The 21,551-nt window shown below is 26.4% G+C and overlaps 2 protein-coding genes across 2 annotated transcripts; one reads left to right on the plus strand and one right to left on the minus strand.

Moving 5' to 3' along the window:
• Positions 1-1,353: 1,353 nt before the first annotated feature.
• LOC130667499 (protein abnormal spindle) lies at positions 1,354-10,981 on the plus strand. Its single transcript, XM_057469126.1, has 3 exons — positions 1,354-1,543; positions 1,696-1,875; positions 4,156-10,981. Exons 1-3 carry the CDS (start codon positions 1,532-1,534, stop codon positions 10,762-10,764), a joined length of 6,801 nt encoding a protein of 2,266 aa, XP_057325109.1. The 5' UTR covers positions 1,354-1,531; the 3' UTR covers positions 10,765-10,981.
• Positions 10,982-11,771: 790 nt separating this feature from the next.
• On the minus strand, positions 11,772-20,689 carry LOC130667500 (protein Mo25). Its single transcript, XM_057469127.1, has 8 exons — positions 20,206-20,689; positions 17,957-18,080; positions 15,132-15,299; positions 14,584-14,702; positions 14,293-14,461; positions 13,335-13,499; positions 13,142-13,246; positions 11,772-12,089 (listed from the first exon to the last, which is right to left on the minus strand). Exons 2-8 carry the CDS (start codon positions 18,056-18,058, stop codon positions 11,907-11,909), a joined length of 1,011 nt encoding a protein of 336 aa, XP_057325110.1. The 5' UTR covers positions 18,059-18,080; positions 20,206-20,689; the 3' UTR covers positions 11,772-11,906.
• Between the last annotated feature and the right edge of the window lie 862 nt (positions 20,690-21,551).

A 21,551-nucleotide genomic window follows, 5' to 3' on the forward strand; every position in this document is an offset into this window, starting at 1 on the left:
AACAAATCGTTGTAATGACAAGCGACTCGTTAATGAAAACATTGAAACTCTCATTCGGAGAAAATTCGGAGTTTGTTTTTCAGCGGAATGATTGCGGAGTGATTTGGATTTTATTTAAATTCACAATTACTCCTTTTCAAAGTTAATATTAAAATAATCTTCTTTCAGGAGTGAATTGCACTCCGAGGAGATTGAATAAATAGCCCGTCATCTGCTTCACATGTACTCCGTATATATTCACTCCGGATTTAATCTGCGTTCACTCCGCAAATTTTTTACAGTGTACACATTAAAAATATAATATTATTTACTGATGTACGATAGAACACAAAAGTCCATAACATAATTTTGTTAATTATTTGAACAATAAGTACGTTTTTTGTTAGAAAAATAAAAAAAAAATTGAGTTACTTTTTATTAGCCGTTAAAAATTTTCAAAAGTAATTAGAAATGAAGACATACTGAAACAATTTGTATACATAGTCAACATATCTTATTATTGCAACATATAATTCTGAGGTTTTATCATAACTTTCAATTATTACAAAACAAACAATTTTTTTATTATTTCTCTCATTATCATTAAAAAAAAATATTTTGGAATTCAAAATTTAAATCAATAAATTAAAATTTGATTTTTGTAAATTTACACATTTATTAATTAAACTAATGATTACTTTAATATAAGTTATTTTTATTTCATACACTTGAGATCATATATCTATTTAATTTAAATTAATTCTGTTAATTTATATAAAATTTATTTTGAATTTATCAAATATAAAAATATAAATTAATTTTATATTTTATATACATACAAAATACAAATATATAATGAATTAATTTTGAACATAATTAAATAATTCATTAATAATTATAATGAACGAACTGAAGTTAACCGACGTCTAAATAATTTTTAAATATTTTGTAAAACGATAAATTATAAAAAAAAAAACCATTTAAAAAAATTGCACCTTTAGTTTTTTGAATTTCTTACATGCGCATATCTGTACTTTTTTCTTTCTTTTTTTTTTTGTAATTTATTTGTTGAAAAAAAAAACCCGAAAATTGTTCACTGTCCGGTAACTTCAGGATCATTTTAATTATTTAAAAAAAAAAAAAAAAAAAAAAAAAAAAAAAAAATTATGTATATTTAAATTTGTAAAATTCAAATTTTCGCGGTTTTTTTATTTTTAAAAACGGGATTGGTAAATTTCAATCTAGGAAAAATGGCGCAAATTATCTAGGAACATTTAATATTCATAGAAACTTTCAGGTTTTTAGTGTTTGTACACAGGTACAAACATCCATAACTGATAAATTTGAATTTAGTTGTTAAAAAAACCGTTGGATATTAAAACAAGCTTGCATGGCGGCATATCATTGACTAGTGACAGTGTTAATATATTCCCGCGTATTTACTTAACATTCATTTTTAAAAAACAATAATTATTTTAATTTAAATCACTTCTTGAAATCACAACTATTCCGATGATAGAATAATAATTATCAGTAATTACCTACGGATAAAATGTATTTCCAAGTAAGTTTACAAACATAATATAACCATGTCAGCTAATTTATTTTAAATACTTAATTATAATTATTTCTAAATAATAATTTATATTTTGTATGAATGCTTAATAATCTCATTACTTAAATTAAATAATTTGAAGGAAAAAATAATTTTCATAGGTTAACATAACTCCCAAGGCGAAAGAACTGCCAGCATCTAAAGAAAAAATTGAAGAACCACCGCCAGTCCTTGTATTAGCACCATTTCAACCTCAAGTGCATGTTAATTTAAAAACAACCATCAACACATTTACCTCGGCGACATTCATCATAAAAAATCCATCTAATAAGCAGTTAACCGTAAGATTTTCATTTGTTTTTTTCTTTTTTTTATCACACTGTTACGTCAGGTAAAAGACCTAGTACCCGATCACTCCATATATTTGTATATCTATAGTTAGTAAAATTTGGTAAATATAAATATACAAAGACATGAGTGATCGGGTACTAGTTCTCTGATCGGGTACTGGATCTCTTACCTTAGTTCTGAAAAAAAAATAATTCTAAATAATGCATTCAACAGAAAGACAAATGAACAAAAACTGAGTAAAGGCCAGTTTTTCAAACCGGGTTTATTTTTATCCAGGTTTAAATTAATATTGTTAGTGTATCTATACATTAATAATATATAAATATACCAGTCATAATAACTTAAACCCGTAATAAAAATTAACTCGGTTTGAAAAACTGCACTGAAAAAAAGAAATATTTGTCCCAAATAAATCAATTTATTTGTGGCTTTTTTTTTGAATATTTCTTAATGACAAATAAATATATTTGGTACAACAAAATATGACAATTGATTCAAATAATTTTATAATTTGACGGAAATATATAATTTATTTGTGGTAAGTAATTGATATATTTGTGGTAAAGATATTAAATTTGTGACAAATAATCTAAAATTTGGCGATACTGTACATATATTTGAAGCCCTTATTTATTTGTAGCGATTGGATCATTTCTTTACCACAAATAAATCACTTATTTCACGCAATTAAACTACTCAAATATATTATATCTTTCTCACAATTAAATATTTATTTGGCCATATTCAAATATACGATATCTTTGGCTCAAATAAATCTTAGTTGGCTCAAATAAATCTTTTTTTCAGTGTGGCTTATGGGATTCGTTTTATGAATTTTACCAGAAGTTGAAAAAAAATTGTCATTATGATAATCAATTAATAAATTGATAGAAATACAACATTCGGTAGTTTATTGAGTACAGCCAAGCCTTAATGTTTATTTTTAATTATTGTAAAAGGTTTCGTCGACATTCTTGATTTTATCAAGTACTAAATACAACCGTAAATAATAATACTAAACATCAACAACTGGCAGAAATTCAATTGTTAAATTGAATTATCGATTCAAATAATAATAAAAATATTCATGATAATTTATTATAATTTAAATTGATATTGATTCAATCAACTAATTGAGTTTCCATCAGTTTTTGGTTTTTATCATAATTATTTATAATTGTATTTTTATTGTCTTTCAGTACTTGATAAAGTTGAGAGTGTCGTCGAAAACTTTTACAAGAATTAAAAGAAAGAAAACTATCCGTATACTTATGATTTACTTTGTTAAATTTGTTCAAACAATCTAATAATTTTTTATTCATACTTATAAAATCCGTTAAAATTTTTATAAGAATTGTATTTTACTAAAAAGCAAATAAAAAAAATTAAAATTCGTAGCGTTTCTGATCAGTACCAAGACCGAATTCCATATAAATATCAATAATAATTACAATTTAATGGTCATACAAATTGTTCTATATGTCACTGATAAAACTCGAAGCATACAAATTTTTAGAAAAAATACCCAATTTTTTATTAATTTACTGATTAATTCCGATACTAATTTTTTTATCAAAATTCAATTGTTTAAACTGGGTAAATAAAACAATTATTATTTTTTCTATTTACCTAAGAGTCAGTTTTTCAAACCAGGTTTATTTTTGATCTTCGTTTAAATTATTATTGCTTGTATGTCTATATATTATTAATGAATAAATATAGATATACTAGCAATGTTAGTCTAAAACCGGATAAAAATAAACCCGGTTTAAAAAACTGCCCCTAAAAATTATAACACAGATGAGATGTCTGTTTTTTAGTTGGAATTACTTTAATTTCTTAGTTTAAACTCCTGTTCCTATATTCCCGCCAAAAATTTCCGTACCATGTACCGGGAAATTTGTACACGGAAAAAAATAAACTGTATACATTGAGAAACGACTAGTAAAATAATGATAAAGTGATCAGTAGTAAATACTATCATTGTAAATAGTAATTCCTTAATTTATAATTAAAACGTAAAAAATTATAGAATAAATATTGAAAATTATTGTCTATGCAGGAAAAATTAATATTTTAACTTTAAAAATCGTAACTTAAACGTTAAAAATAAAGTTTATTGTTCGGAATGTTGAAATTCCTTATACTGATACCTGAGTTCCGGGTCATAATTTCAACCCCTAGTTTTTAAAGTTTCTTTTTTTTCCTGTATAAATATATGAAGAAATTGAATTATTAACGATTTATTTATTTTTTCTATTTATATATAGCTGAAGACAAGTAAACTACCACCTGCAGAACGTTTAATAGTTTTAGAATCAAATGAATTTAAGATCAACGGTGAAAGTGAAAAGCAAGTTACCTTGTCATGGACACCGCAAGATGCTGGAACTTGGAGAGACACTCTGCAATTTACTGATAATCGACGAATCAAATACGATGTAGCATTAACAGCAACATCAATCGACAATAAGAAGGGATTAGCGAAAGGTAAATCTAAAATTTTAACACAATCAAATGTTAATAATGATTCGAGATATGGAAATCAATCAAATAAATTCCCAATGAGTTCAATGTCAATAAATCCCGTACCAGTTAAGAAATCGGTACCTGTGGCAACAACACAAGTAAAACGCGCTGATAAAGAAAACGTTACCAATATTATTAATGATGTCCATCAAACACCGGATAATAATTTACGTAACAAACAACAAAAACCAACAGGACGAAGTAATGTTTTAATGAAACTAGATTTCAGTGACTTTCAATTGACTCCACTGAAAGGACAAACTTCATCGCTTACTGAAATACCGGAAATTAAATTAGATGATGAAAAAATAGTCGCTGTAGGCTTACGTTCGTCCAGTGCATTGCCTGATATTCAAGTATTTGAACCATCAGAGGTTGATTTTTCTCCACGTGATTCCCGTATAAGTTCGCCCATAGACGATAGACAGCAGCTAAGACGTGAGACATATTTAACCCAGCCGAAGTTTACTGAGCGTATGATTATTATTGACGAAGAAAAAAATCATCAAGAGAAACAAGAAGAAATATTTGATGACTCACTATCACCACCGCAAATTTTATCTAAAGAAGAACCGCATAATTTTTCGGCAATAATAAATAATATTAATTTTACAACTCCTATGAAAACAATAAAATCACCTGGTGCCTGGTCTACTGAGTGCAAAAGTACGTCTAGTAGTGAATATTTCTCTATCCAATCAAATGATACTTTTAGTATCAGTGAGAAAAGTCCATTTGGTTCTTTTAAGTTAAATAGTACTTATGAATTATTACCGTCTCCTGGTGGTAATGATCAAACTTCTAAGTTTTCTCAACAGCAACAACAGCAGCAGCATCACCAACAAAACTTACAGACATCAAATGAACAATTAAGAAAATCTCCAATCAGTTTTGAATTATCGACCACAATTTCTTTTTTAAATGATTTTAAAAATAATGATAAAATTATAAATTCGAAAAATTTATCATCAACGATCACTTCCGGTGGATTAAAAGAAAATTCACAATCATCACCGGTATCATTTGATCAGTCAAGATTAAGTTTATCACAGAGTGTTCGTAATGGAGACAATGCTAGTGCCAAACAAGTACTGGAAGCTGATCTATGGGCAACAGGCAATCGAGATCATGCATCATTTAATAATAATTTATCAACATTTAGTCGCAGTAGGTGTAATCTTGAGATGATAAGTGAGGAATCAAATATACGCAGGACTCAAACTTACAAAGTAAACAAACCTGTCAATAAGATATTTAATGAATATTCAAATCAAGAAGATCAAGTTGAAGCCCGATGTATCGAAATATCTCCGCCCAAACGATTGCGTCGTATAGAAACAGCTAAAAAACCTTCACCAATAAAACACAATAAAATAATGAAGGATAAAACAATCGTAAAAAATAGTATTTTGAACATGAAAAAAGTGCAGTCAAATGTCAAAAGAGGTAATTTAATAATTCCAGGTGTACGTATGTCAAAATTATCATTGTCAGGATTAAAATCAGAGTCTAATGTTACCAGCACAAATAAATCGATGAAAGTAACTAGAGATAAAGATAAATTATATAGTACAGATAATATTATTGCACAAGTAACAAATCCGTTTGTATCAATTAAAGGAGATCCGTTTCTTGCGTACAGTCTTCATTATGATGAAAACTTCTTAGTCAATCAAGAGGAAGAATATACTAAATGGTTAAATAAATTATTGACACCTCCAGAGCAGCTTGATACAGATGTCGAGCAAGTGCCGATAGATATTGGTAAAATTTGGCAGTCTTGTCGCACAAAAGGTAACGTGTTGGCTGAAACAAAAGAACAAGTATCAGCAAGATACCATACAAACACACGTCTCAATACTTTGCGTAAAGCTGCTGCTGCGATGCTTACCAAGGAAGAAGTAACGATTGTCTTAACTCAAGTAACCGCTTGTATAAATAAAGGTCTGTTTGTTATACGACAAGATCGTGATTTACACCGCGATATTGGATTACAAAAAGAAATATTGCAATTATTTTTAAGTTACAATCCGCTGTGGCTAAGAATTGGTTTGGAAGTAATTTATAATGAACGCATTAATTTACACTCAAATAATGACATTATTGGCCTAACAAAATTTATCATGTCACGATTTTTTTCTGATCCATATTTAGTACAAACTTATTCAGTCCACAATGTAACGACATTGCGCACACCGGAATTTCGTGAGCACATGAACAAATTTATACTCAAAAAATTTCTGTTTCTCGTTTATTTTTTGGATTACGTCAAGAGAAACAAATTGATTGCTCATGATCCATGTCTGTTTCTCAAGAAAGCGAATATCAAAGACAGCCGAGAAATATTACTGACATTTTCACGTCATTTATTGAGCGGAGTTGGTGATATTACAAAGATACTTCGTAATCATGGTTACACTGTATCCCATAAGCAAAATTATATTGACGAGTATGATTATGCTGTTAATAATATCGGTGTTGATTTACGTGACGGTGTACGGCTATGTCGTGTCATGGAATTGATTAAAAATGATAAGACATTAACAGGACGTTGTCGTGTACCAGCAATATCTCGTTTACAAAAAGTATTTAATGTTGAATTAGCGCTGACAGCTCTTTCAGAATCTGGTTATTCTATTGCTGGTGACATTGACGCTAAAAGTATTGCTGATGGTCACAGAGAAAAAACGTTATCACTTTTGTGGCAGATTATATACAAATTCCAAGCGCCAAGATTTGAAAAAGCTTCGAATATTTTACAAAAATGGTGGAGATCAAAGCTATGGTTTATTCGTATTAGAAATTATTTATTAAATAGAAAAAATAATGCAGCCTCTGTAATCCAACGTACATGGAAATGTTATTGTGCTAGAAAATTACTTGAAAAATTGCGTGAAGAACGTGTTATTTTCCTAGAGAAATTAGAAAAATCAACTCGATTTATACAGCAATGTTGGTTGCGTAAAAAACAAATGCTTAAAGATCGTCGTATTTTTATGGATAAAAAAGCCGCAGCTATTTGTATACAGAGATGGTTTAGAAGAATACGTACTAGTCGTCCTTACTTACAAGACCTTCAGCGTAAACGTCAGGCTGTTATTATTTTACAGAATCAATGGCGTGCTGTGGTTATCATGAGAAGAGAAAGGAATAATTATATTATAATTAAACAAGCTGCGATAATTATACAGCAGTGGTGGCGAGCAAGCTCATTAAAATGTTTAACTCATAATTATTATAAAGAATTGAAAGCTGCTACTGTTCTATTGCAAACTAAATGGCGAGCGCGGAAGTTGATGATTGAACAGCGGGCGGATTATTTGAAAATTATTGAAGCTGCTGTCAAAATCCAATCATCGTGGAGATGTTATTTAGTTGGTAAGCGAATTAGAAATGATTATTTGGTTAAAAAAGATGCTGTAAGAGTCATTAAGTCTTGGTGGGTCGGTTGCAAATTGAGAGATGATCGACGTAATGAATTTTTGAATATTAGAACGAGTGTAATTAAAATTCAAAGGGCGTGGAAAAAATACCGCGAAACAAAAGATTATGTTTCAAGATTTAAATCTTGTCGTAAAGCGGTGGCAATTATTCAGCCGTGGTGGCGAATGATTAAAGTTGCTCGTAAGTATCAATTGCAACGTAAGAGTGCTATTGTTTGTCAGCGATGGTGGAGAAGTATTTTGATAACACGTAATATGAGAAATGAATTTGTGGAGGTAAAGAGAGCTGCGATATTGGTACAGAAAAACTGGAAGATGAAGAAGGAGAGACGAAATTATTTGCGTTTGAAAGAAGCGACGATTAAAATTGAAAAGTGGTATTGCAATGTCAAGCACTCGAGGACGGTAAGACACGAGTATGTGGAAAAGAAAAAAGCCGCGATATTTATTCAAAATTGGTGGCGATGTTTGAAAATTACCAGAGAATGTCGGGATAAATATCTAGCGGATCGCAGAGCGGCGATTGTGATACAAAATCATTGGCGCGCTAAAGTAATTGGAAAATTTTTAAGACAAAAATATTTGGAAATGAGAGTTAATGTCATTAAGCTTCAAGCTTTCTGGAGAATGGTATCAGCGAGACGTAATTATTTAAATGCTTTGAAAAAACATAAAGCTGCTGTGACAATTCAAAGTAGATGGAGAGCTAAAATTATCGGGTTTAAAATACGCGAGTCTTTTATCAAACAACGACAAGCTGCCATTTTTATTCAGCACAAATATCGTGCAATTAAAATTGCTCGGGTTGTTAGAATGCAATATAATATTTATAAAAAATCAACGATAATTATTCAAAAAAATTGGAGAATGATAAAAGCTACCAGAGAGTTTCAGCGACAACGTAAAGCGGCGATTGTCATACAAAGTCACTGGAGAGCGCGAGTTATTGGTCTACGTACTCGTGCTTTTTACATCAAACAGCGATCAGCTGCTGTTGTCATCCAACGCAAGTACCGCGGGATTAAAATTGGCCGGGTGATTAAAACTCAGTACGTTGTCTACAAAAAAGCTGCTGTCGTAATCCAGAAAAATTGGAGAATGATAAAAACTTTTAGAGAGTACCAGCAACAACGCAAAGCGGCTATTACTTTACAAACTCAATGGCGGGCTCGAGTTGTCGGTTTGAAGACTCGCGATTCTTATATTAGACAGCGATCAGCAGCGGTAATTATTCAAAGAAGATATCGGGCAATAAAAATAGCGAAAGTTATTAAAATGCAGTATCAAGTTTATAAAAAAGCTGCTATAATTATTCAGAAAAATTTGAGAATGATAAGAGCTTACAGGAATTATCAGCAGCGACGTAAAGCTGCCGTTGTATTGCAAGCTCACTGGAGAGCACGAGTGATTGGTTTAGAAACTCGTGATCTTTATATCAAACAACGATCGGCTGCTATTGTAATTCAACGTAAATATCGGGCTTTTAAAGTTGGACGTGCAGTTAAACTGCAGTACGTAGCTTACAAAAAATCAGCAATAATTATCCAGAAGAATTGGAAAATGTTTAAATTGTCACAAGACTTCCAGCAGCTTCGTACTGCAGCAATTATTTTACAGAGCCAATGGCGTGCACGTAAATTATCAATTAAATTTAATCAGGAATATAAATTGATAAGGAAAACAACTGTGATGATCCAACAGCGTTATCGTGCCCGTAAAGTTGCCCGGGAAATTAGAAAATGTTATCTAGAGACACGTGAGTCGGCCATTAAACTCCAGTCTCTTTGGCGAGCAAATAAATTAATGAAAGAAACTCGTCATCAGTATTTACGTTACCGCAATGCCGCAATATGTCTCCAATCAAAATGGAGAATGATTGTTACCCGTCGCCAATATTTAATTAAAAAGAACGCGGTGATAAAAATTCAACTCGCATGGAGACAGTTAATAATTTCTCGTAATATCAGAAATAATTTCTTGGCTCAACGTACCGCCGCTCTATTTATTCAAAGACGTTATCGTTCAATACGTAACTGTCAAAAAATACGTCGTAATTTTATAAAATTAAAATCAGCTGTTGTTTTTGTACAAAATCGTTGGCGTTCAAAATTGCAGTTGCGTAAAACTGCTGAAGACATTGCGAGACAACGTAAATTAATATCAGCAGCTACAATTATTCAATCAGCTTATCGCGGGTTTATTGTCAGAAAACATCAGTCGGAAGAGATAAGAAAAGTAAGAGAACGGGCTAAACAGGCATCGCAAGTTGCCGTACCATCACAAACTGTTGAAAATCGTCTCCAAGATGCCATGAGTACACTGCAAAATATTAAAAGTATTGGGCAACTGTCAATGTGTCTTGCCTGCATCGATACGTTAACGCGTTTATCGCCAAAAGGCTGTAAATTATTTTGTGAATTGAATTTAATTGACACTATATATGATATCTTAGGCAATTCAAATCGTTCATTACCTTGGATGGAAGTTTGTTTACGCTGTACAAGTATACTTATAACAATTATTAAATTACCTCAATTATCGTCTTACGTACGCAATATTGATGAAACAGAAACAATAGCACGATTAATGAACGCTATGATTAAATCAAATGTTGAGTTATTTTTACATCTTGCTACGCTACTATGGTTACTCATACGTGATAATGATTTTGCTGATCAAGTTAAAGAGTCACCGCGTATCAAATGGTTGATAAGATCAACTGCTGAAACAAATTTAAAAAAAGATAAAATAAATTTCAATAAAATACGAAATTCTTCGTTACAACATACCATGATTTTGCCAAATGAAAAACCTGACTGGGGTTTAAGAACACGGAGACCAAGATATTTTACTACTGTATCCCATGCGCTGTCAACTTTAGTTGAAATATTAAATATTACAATTTAATTAATTATATTTTATAACACATATCTATATATACATATATAAATATATTTTTTTAGATAATTAACAAAAGCTGTATATAATTTTTTTTATCTTATTAATACTTTATAATACTAAAATATTTGAATGCTTGAAGAAAAGTTTGTATTTTAATAAGATTTCTTGTTTCATTTTTTTTATAATACTTTTATTGCAATAAATACAATAAGAAACAATTATTTTGGCGTTACATTATTTACTTTTTCCGTCATTTAACAGTCAATCCTATTACAGGGATTACAATAATTTGTTTTTTATTTATTTATTTATTTTATTTAATTTATTTATTTAGCATAAAATGAAGCATAGACGCTTGCTGATATTATAATAATAAAATAATAAGTGATACACTTTAATTCAGCATTGTGTTGATTGAATTAAATAGAAAGTAATCGATAATTAATAAACGTAAAAAGAGAAAAGTAAAATAATAAAATAAAATAAAGAATGAAAGAATAAGAAAAATAATTATCCTATTATAGCAAACTACAGCTAAAATTTTTATCACTTAATGCTGTAGTATTTACGTTTCATATATTTATTTATTTTTATTTTATTTTTTATATAAGCAGTTAACTGCTAAATATTCTAGATAAAAAATTAATTGCGGTCTGTAGTGATAATATTATTTATATCGACCTTGAAAATGCTTTAAAGTTAGCGACTTTTAATTCATTTTTTATTTTTTTGTATCACAAAATACAACAGTCCATGATTATAGTATGTAATTGCTAAAATGTTTGTTGTAATTATATTAATTAATTATTATTATTATTCTGAGAAAAAAAAAAATTTTAGATATGAATAGGCACAAGATTTTAATATTATTTTGTTTCGACTTTTGTAGCTGCCTTACTGAGCTATTCAATTTAATTGAAATCGATTTTTTTTTAATTATTTAAATTTTTATTACTGTAATTAATTTGGAGTATTGACATTATTTCAAGTCTGTGTTGTACAAATAATTGTGAATGTAAATGTTTTTTTTTTTTTTTTTATTTACATAACTAGTTGGAAAAAAATGATTAATAATAATAATAATAAAATAATAATAATAATAATAATAATATTAATAATATTTAATAAGAACAAATAAATGAAATGTATTAATTTTCATGTACAGACTTTAACTCTTTAATCTGCTTAATCAAATATGCTTTTTCATCGTTAAATTGTTCATCCTCGGATCGATCGGTGTGGAAGCGCGTTAAAAATTCAATTAATTTTTCTTGATTACGTAGTAAAATGTCCAATATTGGCTTCGGTTTATTTGGATTAGCAACAAATACCTATAGAAATTTATTTTAATAAATTAAACATTTATTATTAATGGAAAAAAAATTATTACATCGGCTCATGCCTATCTTCATAAATTAATAATAAGTCACAGGAAATTTTTTGGACAGCAAGTTTGTTATTTGATAATCACAATTTATTTTTGACCTAATTGTTATAAAAATGTCGAATTACTCTAAACTTTTTGAATTATTCGAATCTTTTAAATTATTTATAACTTCTCAAATTATTAGTCAATTTTAGAATTATCCGAAAGTTTTTCAATTATTTATAATTTTTCAAATTACTCAATTCAAATCGAAAAAATTCTGATGAGTTTCAAGTATTCAATTTTTATTTTTAAGAGAGCTTAGTTTTTAAAGTAACCAATGATAGTTTTTTCGTAAATTCATGTCTGAGCTCTTTTTACCTCTGACAAAAATTCAAATTATTCAAAAAACTGTTACAATTTTAAGTCGTTAAAAAAAAAATTTGGAATTATTTGTAAATTTTTTATTAATTTTCGAGTTATTCGAAAAGTTACGAATAATTCAGGAAGTTTTTAATTGTTCGCAAACTTACTACATTGTACGAAAGTACAAATTAATTTTATTGTAAAATAGGCAAGCAATAAAAAAGTCTCTCCTCGTTTTTAATTTTAACCAACCTAATTTTTTATAATAAGCACTGACATGTTCAAACTTAGCAATTTTGTAAATGAATCTAACACACGCATTCAGTTTCCTTTGTAATTTAAGTTGTAATCTTTTTTTGTAAAGTTTATAATTAATTTACTATGATTATATCGTATAATTATTATTAAGAGTTAGTCAAAATTTAGCCTTCCAATTAAATTTACTAACCTCTTGTCTACGATTAAAAAATATTGTATATTATATTTTTTAATTATTGCATTTCTGTCTACAGTACTTGATAAATTTCCGAAAGGATCGAAACGTTGTACAAAAATAATAAAGTAATCATTAAATAACAAACTTGCTGTCCAAAAAATTTTCTGTAAGCCATTTATTATTAAAGAAATATAAATTTAAAAAATAAAACTTACCTTGAATACATGGAAGGCCTCAAATTGTATATTGCGTGATTTTTCTTTCAACATGTTCATCATGAGCTTTAAATTATCTGGATTCGATATATATTGAGTCATGACCTAAGAAATAATTTAAATTATAAATATCTGTCCTTAATACTTAGGCCACTTAGTGTTATTATAATTAGTTATTGTTATTAATAATTACAGTGAAATTGTGTCTGTCCAATAATAATTCTCCAAGTAATTTCAAACTCTGTCGACGAGTTACGTAATTTTCGGAATTCAATAGCCTCTGATAATGTGAAAAAACTTTGTCATAATTGGCTTCTAAAAATTCAGCACTTAATATTTTGTGCCTCGTTAACAATTCCTGTTTAGAAGAAAAAAAATAATTAAATTAATAAATAAATTTTAAAAAATAAACTTATTTTTAAGTCATTGAAATAAAAATAATAAAAATCATTTTTGAATTATCTTCTAGACATGACTGAGATTTCATAAAAATCATGCCGGTATTTTTAAAATTTTATAAAGAACTCAAGATTTATCAAGTTATAATTGAGTAAGTTATATTGTATCTTATTTTATCAGCTACAATATATATTTTGTAAGTTTAGTTTTGACATGTCATCCAGAAGTTGTTTCAAGTTAAAGCCGCGAAAAAAGTTTTGATGTTTTATTAAATTTTCAAAGTTACTAAAAGTTAAAAAAAATAAATGAAGCAAATTGTCTGATCTTTAAGATAAATTTAACAGAAATGAACTATTAGTTTTCGTTCAAAGCTAATTTAAAAATAAAATTAGATTTTTATAAAACTAAAAAAATTGCAAATGTTGACTTTTTAAATAATCAACCGATTTTTCTTATCTTTAAAATTTAATTAGGAGCCGTAATTAATTGCGGGCGCTTTCGTGATGATAATAAATTTTTGAGTCGATATTTTTCGACACTACTCGATAAAATAAAATATATTATAACGAATGTGAAACTGATTTTAAAACATTTGAATATCGCGGTAAAAATTGTGTTCTAAAAATGGAACTTATTTGAAATTCAAATTATTTTCAATATTGTCGCAAAATTTTCTTAGAGTTGTGTCATAGAATCCATCGCAGCAGACGTATTCCTATAAAAAAATTAAAAAATAATATAATAAAAATTACCTTAAAAGTAGAAAAGGCATCTGATGCAATGTCGAATGTAGATACTTCGACATATCTAAAAAAATTGTAAAAATCGTCGGAATAAATCATTATTTTAGCCAATGCTTCATATCTTGCACATTCTCTTAACATTGTTCCACAGTTTAATGCTATATCTTGATGCTCATACCTACAAAAAAACAAAATATTGATTTGTTATTTTTTGAATAATTTAATTGCTAATTAAACTTTTCATTTGCAAGCCCAAATTTAAAAAGTAAAAGTAAAATAATTAAATAAATTTTTATTTACCCAGACATGAGTGTAAACAATATCTCAGGTTTTGTACAAATGTATTCTACTGTTGGTGATCTGGTGCCAATCTGTCTTCGTAAAATGTTATTGAAGACTTGAGCAACATCTTTTTTACCCTATTAAAACAATAAATTAATAGATTAATAAATAAATAAATAATTGTAATGCACTTTAATTTAAATTCAAAAAAATAATTTATGTAAATTAAATAACAATTAGATATTGTTTGTTGGAAGATTTAAATGGAACCGTGCCAAAATATAAAGTTATGGTTTCGGGGATTGAATACTAATTGTTTACATTGATTAATTAATTACTAAGTACCGAGTTATAAAGTTAATTTAAAATAATATGGCGCCAGATTTAGCGACAGTCAATAAAAAGGATTTTAGAGTTAAGCCGGGAAACCTCTGAATTTACGGTCTAGATTACGTCCAACTTAATTATCACGGACGTATAAATTAATTTATACTGACGGTAATTGTACATTTTTTTTTAAATATATATATGGACTATAATGTTTTAAATATTATTTAAATAAATACCTCAAAATCAATGCGACTTAAATTTTGTACAAGTAATAGCAATAAATTACTATTATACAGTTCTTGTGCAAGTTGTGCTACAACAATATCAGCTTGTGGTTCTGTTTCAGCAGTACCATAAAGCATATTCTTTATGTGTACGAGATTTTTGCTTACATCTTCTTGAGCCTGTAAATTATTATTTTTATTTATTTATTATATATATAATATTCAAATTCTTTAATAGAATTCATTTATCAACAATCATATCAGGGAAATTTAAATATTTGTTGGCGTGTGACATAAAAAATTGTCTTTTTTTTTTTTTTAACTTAAAAGGACATGGAAGCAAAAAAATGGATTATTAAATAATATGTAATTTTTTTACTCAATTTTTTAATGAATTAAGGCCATTCTCAGACACTGCCCCCCACTTTTTGAAAATTTTCAATGAATTTCAACTGTCATTAGCGTATCAATTAATTAAAAAAAAATTAAAGCATTAATTGAAAAAAGGACAATTTCGCTGAGATATAGATTTGAAAAAAAATATGATCCAGAAGTTGGCAGACAATCAACAATTTTTTGATTTTTTTTTCACCAAATCAATTGCAAAAAAAAAAAAAAACTAAAAAAATGCACATGTAGAAAATAAAAAAATCTACAAATGCAATATTTCAAAATATTTTTTTTTTTATAATTTATCATTTTTTTTAAATTCCAAAAATTATTTGACGTCTGCTAACTTCAGTATCATAAAAAAATTACTTACAGTTGATATCAATTGGGAGTTAAACGAAATTTGGAAAATAAATTTCAGTAAAATCTTCATGTCAATTTTATAACTAGAATTTTCAAATTTTTTAGGCTAAAATTTATTCAATAAATTTCGTTTAACTCCTAATTGACTACAACTTTAAGTAATTTTTTTTTCAAAGCTATATCTCGGCGAAATCGTTCTTTTTTCAATCGAGGTTTTAATTTTTTTATATTTAATGAATAAAATTTGTATACGCTTATAACAGTTGAAATTCATTGAAAATTTTTAAAAAGTGTGTGTATGTGGGGGGGGGGGCAGAGTCTGAAAATGCCCTTAAATGTTTTATTTTAAAAAATTGATGGTACTCATTTTTAATTTACACAAGTAAAGAAAAAATTATTTTCAGATCCATTATGACTCAGCGTAAAGAAAATTTTTCAAGTAAAAATAAAAAATAATTTTTACTAACAAATGTATATTTTATTGATGAATCAATTAAACGAATCATTAAATTAAGAACAGTGTTCTAGTAAAAAATTGTTTTTTTGCTCAGTATACAGTAAAAAATATTGCGTTAAAATCAACACAATTTGTTTGTTAAAAACGGTCCTCATAATATTTGTGTTATTTTTTGACACAGACGATTTGTGTTGAATTTCAACACTAAATTCGGGTAATACGAGAAGTTAATTCAATACTTTTTTAATGTCAACGGCGATACAAAAAAAAAAATGTTAACTTTTACATTGTATTTTTGTACCATAAATATTTAGTAAGTAATTATTTTTTGATAGTAAACAATGATTTTATTGTCATGATTAAAAAAAATCACGTAATATTTCATGGCAGTTGTAAACAGTAAGTCAAATCATTTCTTTTAAAAAAACAAAAACATATTTTTATTTAGCGAAAAAATAACTTTGACATTACATAAAATAATTCAAAATTATAACTAATTTCTTTTCTTTAGTATAATAAAAATTCGAGCTTTTAATAAATGGTAATTCAAAAAATTAATAATTAAAATCTTTAATTTAAATTCAAATTTATAAAATTTCGATTTTACTTTCATTTTTCTAATAATTCTTCCACGACTATCGATTGACTTTTTAACATAAATTTAGTGTCAATTTTAAAGTAACACTTAATAAATGTTCATAATTTCAATTTTAGAGTTAAGTAACACTTTTAAAGTGTTAAATAGTAGATCTATTAAAAATTTCAAAGTACAATGTGTTGATTTAACACAAAAAATTTAACGCAGATCGCTTTTAACACAGATACCAAATATTGTTTACTGTGTATATAAAAACAAAAGTTTCCAAAATATAAACTCGTAATATTTGTTTTTTGTGCTCATCACGTTTTTCAATTTACCATCTATTTAACATGAATTATTTTCCATTGAATTTGATGAGATATTACGTTTTTAAAATAATTTTTTACAAAACTGCACATTACTTTTTAATTGTAGAAAAATTAACGCTCTAAAAAAAAGTTCCAGAACTTTAAATATGGAGCTCGAATTTTCCAAAAAAAAATTTTTTTTTAAGTTGTTATCAGTTCTTTCTCACTTAAAAAAAAAAAGTTGATTTTTTTAGGCCGTTCTAATTTTAAATCTAATATGATACTGAATTTAACCGACGTCGAATAATTTTGTAATTTTTTTAAAACCGATAAACTGTAAAAAAAAAAATATTTTAAAAAATTATACCTATAGTTTTTTTAGTTTTTTATACGTGCATATTTTTTTTTTTTAATCAATTTGTTGAAAAATAATCCGAAAATTGTTAATTGTCTGTTAACTTCAGGATCATAAATTTAATATTCAAATTTAATTCTAAATTTTGTTTTCGAATGTTATAAATTTAAATATTAAAATTTATAAAAATTAGTAATTTACAAGACAAATTTTTTGATTCAGTGTAAGGCTGAGTGTTGTCATGTTAATTTTATTTATAAGAAATAATTTTTGTTAATAAATAAATGAGTCACTAAAGAATTGGATTATATCTTATTGATAATTATTCAGATTATTCATATGATAAAAATAGATAGATAATATAATTATTATTAATTAATATACCTTTTCGACCTTCTTATCACCACGTTCAAGTGCATTAACAGCTTCCTTTAAAGCTTTAACAACCTCAGCCGGACTTTTTTGCGATTTTCCAAACAGAGGCATGATGTGATTACAGGATACAAACCTTCAAAAAATTATAAATACATCTATTATTAAATTGATTGATACCAGATAATTAATCTTCAATAACTTAATTATTTAAATGTTTTTTAATCGTTGACGATAACATCTAAGTAAATGTTTTAATGGTCATAGTTATTGGTTTAGTAATTAAACTATTATTAAATATAATTATAGTTATGGTTATTAACAATATAATAATTAACTAAATGAAAAGATCAACACTGAGAGTTGTTAAAATATTTAAAGATAACGTGAATTAGAAGATAATTATTTTATTGAATTATTTTATTTATGCGGCTATAAAAATTTTAATTAAAAAATATAATTAATGATACTGATGTTAGCCGACGTTTAATAATTCTTGGATTTTTTTTCAAAACCATTAACTATAAATAAAAAAAAATTGCACTTACAGTTTTATCAATTTTCTACATGTGCATATTTTTTTTTTTTTCAATTGATTTATTGAAAAAAAATTCTGACAATTCTCAAATATCTGTTAACTTCAGGATCATTATAATTAATTTAAATTAGTCTAATTGTGTTAAATAAAATCATATAAATTTGAAAATATTTATAATTTTAGAAACATTAGAAAAAAAAATTTATTTAAATTTAATTTCAATAAATATTTGATATAATTATCAAAACATTACTAATTGTTTCGGATAATTAAAATTTAATAAATAATTATTAATAAACAATTTAAGAGGGCAGTTATTTTATCACATCTAAAAATAAACAACAGATCAAACTCTAAAAAAAAAGTTATTAATAAAATTTTTTAATTAATAAATAATTATTATTTAAAATAATGAGTGTGAATGTAGCAGACATCAGACAAGTTAAAGTTATTTATAAATAGAGTAAATAATTAAAAACATAATATTTATAAAAAATGCACTCATTAATTTCACAATTTTTTAAATGCGCATTTTTTACAAATTTTGTTTTATTAATTATTTACTCTATTTATTAATAATTTTAAATTTGTCTGATGTTTGCTACATTTACACTCATTTAAAATATGATACCGAAGTTAGCCGTCTGATAAATTTTTGAATTTGTTCAGGAATCAAAATTATAAAAAAAAAATATTAAAAAAAATGCACTTTCATTTTTGAATTTTCTACATGTGCATTTTTTTAGTTATTTATTTTTGCAATTTGTTAAAAAAAAAAATGCGAATATTGTTAATTGTCCACTAATTTCACGATCATATTAAAGGAATATCTCAAATATTTACAAACAATTATTAAAATTTTATTAATTGTTTTTTATAATTCAAAATGAACTCAATTATTAAAGCTCCATTTTTTTTTCCATAAAAAATTTCAAATTTAAATTTAAATTTGAATTCTTTTAATTAATAAAAAATTATTCACAAGTGAAAAACTTGTTTCGAATAATTAGTTATTTAAATTATAATTTTGAAAAATTATTCGAGTATTTAAAATTTTATTAATACTAAATAATTTAATATATAAATTGTTTTCTAAAATTAATGAGTAAGACGTATGTCATCTAAATTACGTACAATCATACGCAAATAGTCTGAACATCTTAATTTTACAAATTACATAGATCTATAGTTATATAGTCATATATATAAAGCTATTTAAATATACATACATATAAAACATCTAAACAAAAATTTAATGTTCGCATTTTAGTACTCAGTGATAATTATAAATAATTAAATTAAAAAAAAGTTATTTAATAAAAACTAATAATATTGATCACGAATTCATTAAAAGAAATATTAAAAAAGTCTAAGCTATGAATCATCCTTCACTGTATTATATTATAATATAGATATATACCTATATATATCTATATATAATATAAAAAAAATATCAATAATTTGGTTGTGAAAGTCGCTCGAAGAATGCAGAGAAATTGAAATTTTAGAAATGATGCCAAGTAAAAAATATAAATAATTGTAGAAAATATAAATAATATTTAAAATTTTAAATAATTTAAAAAGTAGGCTAGTAATTTAATGGCATGACATTAATTAATAAATAAATAAACATAATGATAATTTTAAAAAATTAATGTATATAACCTATATTATATTTTTAAAAAATAATTACGCAATAAAAATGTAAACTAATTAACTTTACCATTCAATTAAAATCCAAATAGAATTAACGAAGTGATTATTTATCACTGGCACTTGATAAAAAAATTATTTCCACAATTGTCTTTATGTATATTATTTAATTTCTTATTTTTTACTAATAGATCATTTATTATTGATGTGTAAGGCGTACTAGTTATATATATGTATATGTATATATGTAGCTGAGGTATCTCGTGACAAATAAATAATTTGTCGATAAAAAAAAAAAGTTAAAATGAAACGAACAACAAAATGCTTTTATCTATCACACAAAAATTTAAATAATAAATGATTCGTTACAAATCCACTATGTTGAATAACTTGAATTTATAATTATAGAAAAATTCAATCAATTAGTGATGATTGAATGATTAAATATTGAAATAAATATAGGTGTATATTAATACATCGTATAACTAAATAATTTTTTTTTTATCAACTCAAGTGATCGTCTTGAGTTCCTCACTCATGAACAGTGCTCATGAAACTGACGAACTGACGTCGGTGTTACGGTTGCCAATTAATTTATTTTTAAATTTGTTATTTTTCCCGCTAGAGTGCGCGATCAACCATGCGGTCTAGGGATTTTTTTTTGGTGCTCAGTTTTTAAAAAATACTAGAGGTACGAATTTAATTTTAAAAATTACTAATGCAATCATAAAAAAAAATTTTTATTTTTTGTTAAGAAAGTGCCCCCCCCCCCCCTACTTCTTGAAAATTTTCAATGACTCAACCGTCATGAGTGTATTAAAATTTAACGCTTTAATTTAAAAAAAAATTAAAGCATTAATTGGAAAAAAGATAATTTCGCTGAAATACAGTGGAACCTCGTTATCAGACTACGCGTTATAAGACTTTTCCCCTCAATTTGTTAAAACTCACTCGGAACGCTTCCCCCATCAACAACTCAACAAAAGTTTTACGCCGAAATTCGAAAAATCGAGATAAAATGTACATAATATAGATTGCAGATTAAGTCATTTATTTTCATAAAGAATACTTAAAATTTGGTGGTTTCAGATCATTAATTACGGGAAAAGAACGACGAAATTCTGTTAACTTATGTATTTTAATACATAAACAGATTCACTGTATAACAGAGTAGAGTTGAATACATAAATAAAACGCAAAACGGCGATAGTCTTATAGCGAGGCTTGGGCGCAAACGCTGTTAAGCACAATCGTGGGGGTACCTAAATTCTAAGAATTTTTTCCCCTACAGCTCCGAGCTAGTCTTATAATGAGGTCCTACTGTATAAGTTAAAAAAAAAACTACTCAAAAAAATCATAGAAATCTAAAATTCAAAAATTCATTGAGTATGGCCCCGCCTAAAAAAGATCTTAATT

The sequence above is a fragment of the Microplitis mediator genome, chromosome 5, assembly GCF_029852145.1.
Source record: "Microplitis mediator isolate UGA2020A chromosome 5, iyMicMedi2.1, whole genome shotgun sequence".
Taxonomy (NCBI): domain Eukaryota; kingdom Metazoa; phylum Arthropoda; class Insecta; order Hymenoptera; family Braconidae; genus Microplitis; species Microplitis mediator.

Bases quoted from the DNA above. Each gene is read 5' to 3' on its own strand.
- LOC130667499 (XM_057469126.1), top strand. The intron at 1,876-4,155 runs GTAAGATTTTCA...ATTTATATATAG, and splicing joins CATCTAATAAGCAGTTAACC to CTGAAGACAAGTAAACTACC.
- LOC130667500 (XM_057469127.1), bottom strand. From the start codon at position 18,058: ATGCCTCTGTTTGGAAAATCGCAAAAAAGTCCGGCTGAGGTTGTTAAA. The intron at 13,500-14,292 runs GTAATTTTTATT...TCTTCTAAACAG, and splicing joins ATGCCTTTTCTACTTTTAAG to GAATTGTTAACGAGGCACAA. The intron at 13,247-13,334 runs GTAATTATTAAT...ATTATTTCTTAG, and splicing joins TGGACAGACACAATTTCACT to GTCATGACTCAATATATATC.